The sequence below is a fragment of the Amaranthus tricolor genome, chromosome 7 (genome assembly GCF_026212465.1).
Source record: "Amaranthus tricolor cultivar Red isolate AtriRed21 chromosome 7, ASM2621246v1, whole genome shotgun sequence".
Taxonomy (NCBI): domain Eukaryota; kingdom Viridiplantae; phylum Streptophyta; class Magnoliopsida; order Caryophyllales; family Amaranthaceae; genus Amaranthus; species Amaranthus tricolor.
The window spans coordinates 25,402,481-25,406,578 of NC_080053.1; the positions used below are offsets into that span (position 1 = coordinate 25,402,481).

Genomic DNA, 4,098 nt, shown 5'->3' on the forward strand with positions numbered 1-4,098 from the left:
GTTTAATTTATTTTTTATTTTAAATAAATTTATTATAACAAGTTATTTAGTTACCGGACCTACTCTAAGAAAATATTGTTATCTTATTACCGAGTTGGGTCTTAAAAAAAAGGCAAAATGTTAAAAAACTACTTAGTATATACCCCATTTTACAAAAAACTACCTTAAATAAAAAATTTTGCAAAAAACTACCTTATATAATACAATTGTTTGCAAAACACTACCTTATAACAGATTGTGGCCTTTGACCGCTATCTTTAACCGTTGACCCGCATGTGAGACGCACGTGATGCATTACTGTATTTAATTTTTATTATTAATTTTTTTTAATTTTTTTAATTTTTATTTTTATTATTATTATTATTATTATTATTATTATTATTATTATTATTATTATTATTATTATTATTAATTTTTTTACTTTGTTTTTATTTTTATTTTATTTTAAATTTTTATTATTATTATTTTTTTAAAAAAAATAAAAAAAATAAAAAAAAATAAAAAAAAAATAAAAAAATAAAATAATAATAATAATAATAATAATAATAAAAACAAAAATAAAAAAAAAATAATAAAAATTAAGTACAGTAATGCATCACGTGCGTCTCACATGCGGGTCAACGGTTAAAGATAGCGGTCAAAGGCCACAATCCGTTATAAGGTAGTGTTTTGCAAACAATTGTATTATATAAGGTAGTTTTTTGCAAAAAATTTTATTTAAGGTAGTTTTTTGCAAAATGGGATATATACTAGGTAGTTTTTTAACATTTTGCCAAAAAAAAAATAGTATTTCCTGGCTTCCATAACATTGAATAAATGGGGAGGCCAAACTCAAAATATATTAAAAAACACAACACTTATTAACGCGTTCATAAATGAAAAAGGCATGTTCTACTTTCGTCGTAAGTTGGGGATTTCTTTTACTTCACTATATATATTGTTGACACTGCCTTTCATTTTCGTCGCTAATTCATAACTCTCTTGCTCTCTATCTTCCCCTTTTTTTCCAGGAAATAAAAATGCAGCAGGTAATTTTTATTAATTCTCTTTTTCTATTTGTTATTATTACGTTTTAATAAAAAGCTTTTACAGTTATGATTAAATCATAACAAATAATCTAATATGTAGAAATTATTATGAATTTTTCTTATCTATACACTTAGTGTATAAATTAATTATTTTTTTTTTATTTGGCAAAGAATTTGCTAAAACTGTATAACGTCAACTAAAGTATACTAGTATGTACAATTACTTTTATTTAATTATCCATCATGGATTTATATTACGAAGCATATCATTTACTAATATTTTATTAAATGTTTACTTTTCAATTTTGTTACATGGTAGGAAACTAACCTTTTACTACATTATTATTATTGCTTTATTTAATTTTAAATCCTCAGATGAATATTCTTATACACAATACAATAATTTAAAATATAGGAAACTAAATAATTATATAATTCTACACAATAATAATATATACACAATATTCAAAATATACTATGCTATCAGCTAAAACTATATTATTATGTTAACTATTTTTGCAAATTATTTGTATTCTTTTTATTATTAATTTATTTCATTCATATACCTATTAACATAATTAGTCTTGTATAATTTTGGTAAGTTCATTGTAAAATTTTAATACAAGAGATTTTAGAAAAAAAAAGGTTAGAAAAACTCATATTATATCACCCACCAATATAAAAAAAAAAAATTAATTTTATCAATTTTTGTTTAATTTTAGATAATGGTGTTGGCATTGGATCTCCATGACAATTCAAGCTGCAAGAAAAAGGCCATGAAGATAGTCAGTTCTGTTCCTGGTAATTCCATCATACACAACTTCAAAATTCTGTTTTTTGTAAAAAGAACGCCCATAATTACATGCAATTGTTTAATGGCAGCATAAGATTACAAATTATTCTATTTCTCTTACTTATAAAAATACATTTTAATTACAATATTATATTTAAGTACCAAAATATATAACCAATCATTTGCCAGTTGTTACTTGCCATAATTAAATTCAAGAGAACATATATATAAATGGAGCATTGGAACTAAATTTTTAATGATAATATTAATAGGTTAACTAGTCTCTTAAATTTGATTTCAAGGAATATGATCCTAATATTATTTTCCAAGCACTAATATATTATTATTCTATTAATTTTAAAGATTCATTAAATAATTTATTTTAGATATATCATCATATCAAAACTACAAGAAGTGCACGAAAAGTTATATACTTTCCCTCTTTTTAATTAGTAGCTATACACTTTTAATTATTACACCATTCAATAAGATGCTATTTTAACGTTTTATATCTTTGAAATGTGTGTAATAAACTTTTTAAAAAGTTTATATTATAAAAATATGCTCAAAATTGAAACAATTATTACTTTACATGTTTATAGAAATGACAAAAGCTAACGAACATCCCAAAGGAGTTCGTTAATAGGAATAATATAATTTATGTTTATAAAATTAATTAAAATTTTAAAATATAGTCGAGCTAGTTGACTCGGTAAAATAGATATTGTCCTTACTGATGAACGGGGACCCGAGAATATCCATTAGCTAGAACCATGTATATAAAAGGCATCTAACCTTTTACTACTACCTTATTATCGTTGCTTAATTTTCTTATTTTAAGAATCCAATTTTGTTTTAGTTGGAGTGTGTACAACTTTTTTCGTGTATAACTTATATTTAAAATTTTTGCTGTCCTTTTTCAAATTTTCAAATCCTTTCGTCTCTTAGCCAACTATGTATCTAAAATGGTTTATTAATTTATTAATTGATTGTTTGTTGTAGGAGTTGATTCAATCACATTGGACGTGAAAGAGAAGAAATTAACCCTAGTAGGGAACATGGACCTAATGCAAGTGGTTACCAAATTAAGGAAGGTGTTTTACACTAATGTAGTCACAGTTGGTCCTGCAGAAAAGCCTCAATAACCCAAAGAGTTTAAGAACCCTAATTTTTAGACGTATCTATTTTTGGCTCTAAAAGAATTGAACTTTTTATTTTATTAGAATATAGAGCATGTAAAAGAGTCGTATTTGTGGTAGGACGAGCGAGAGGAGTTGTCACTTTGAGTATTTAATTTACATAAAAATTACGACTTAATATTTGGTGAAAACAAGTTCAATTATATGATGGATATATATTATTGGTGATATTACATTTACAAATATTAATAAAAATTATTTTGTGAATTTTTAAGACATTAAATGAAAATAAAAAATATTCATGCTTTCAAATGAAGTTTAAAGCATTTAAAGATTATAGGTTCAAGTAATATAACAAAGAATATTTTGCAAATATTTTGTTTTGGCCATTAAGGCGTTATGTTTCAATGTGTTTCATTACTTGTTATTCAGGAAATTTAAAATATTTTTTTTTTCGTAAATAGATTTTAATATATTACAAGTCCTGCACAAAATGGAAAAATATAGCCAATTTGTATTTATCAATGTATGATAAAATTTAAATATAATATTTTCACTGAAAAATATGACAAGTATAAACAAGAATAACTATTGAGCACTAATTTTTATTGGACTAACAAGAACATAGATAAAAACAAACTTAGTTAATATTTTTGCCTATAGAATAGTATATTAATAATAAATTTTTTGGATATTACTACTTTATTACACACTATAGAAAATTTTGGAGTATATAACCTTATGATTATAGTTTAATTATTTTTTGGTGAAACTATAGTCTTAAGATGGCAAATTTAATTTAACGTATCAAAAAAGATTGATATCGATAATAAAATGATTTAATTGAATGACAATCACTAAGAATAAGAATTAGTTTATTAATAACTATAAAATTAGATTAGTTTATTATAGTAATTGAGATATATAAGAGTGATGTACTAATTGTTAAAAACTGGGGATCATAATAAGCATTAAAAAAATATTAATATAAAGTCACTAGAAAAAATATGAAGACCATAATTGTTAAATAGATGTTAAAATAAAGTTCGTGAGAAATTTCTGGAGACTATAAATAATACAAAAATATTAAAACGAAGTAAGTGGAAAATATGTGGAACCATAAACATTAACAAAATAG

General features: G+C 23.2%; 1 protein-coding gene across 1 annotated transcript; it reads left to right on the forward strand.

Annotated features, from left to right (window-relative positions):
- Nucleotides 1–975: 975 nt before the first annotated feature.
- LOC130817409 (heavy metal-associated isoprenylated plant protein 39-like) lies at nucleotides 976–3,183 on the forward strand. Its single transcript, XM_057683099.1, has 3 exons — nucleotides 976–1,028; nucleotides 1,751–1,829; nucleotides 2,824–3,183. Exons 1-3 carry the CDS (start codon nucleotides 1,020–1,022, stop codon nucleotides 2,964–2,966), a joined length of 231 nt encoding a protein of 76 aa, XP_057539082.1. The 5' UTR covers nucleotides 976–1,019; the 3' UTR covers nucleotides 2,967–3,183.
- The last annotated feature ends 915 nt before the right edge of the window (nucleotides 3,184–4,098 follow it).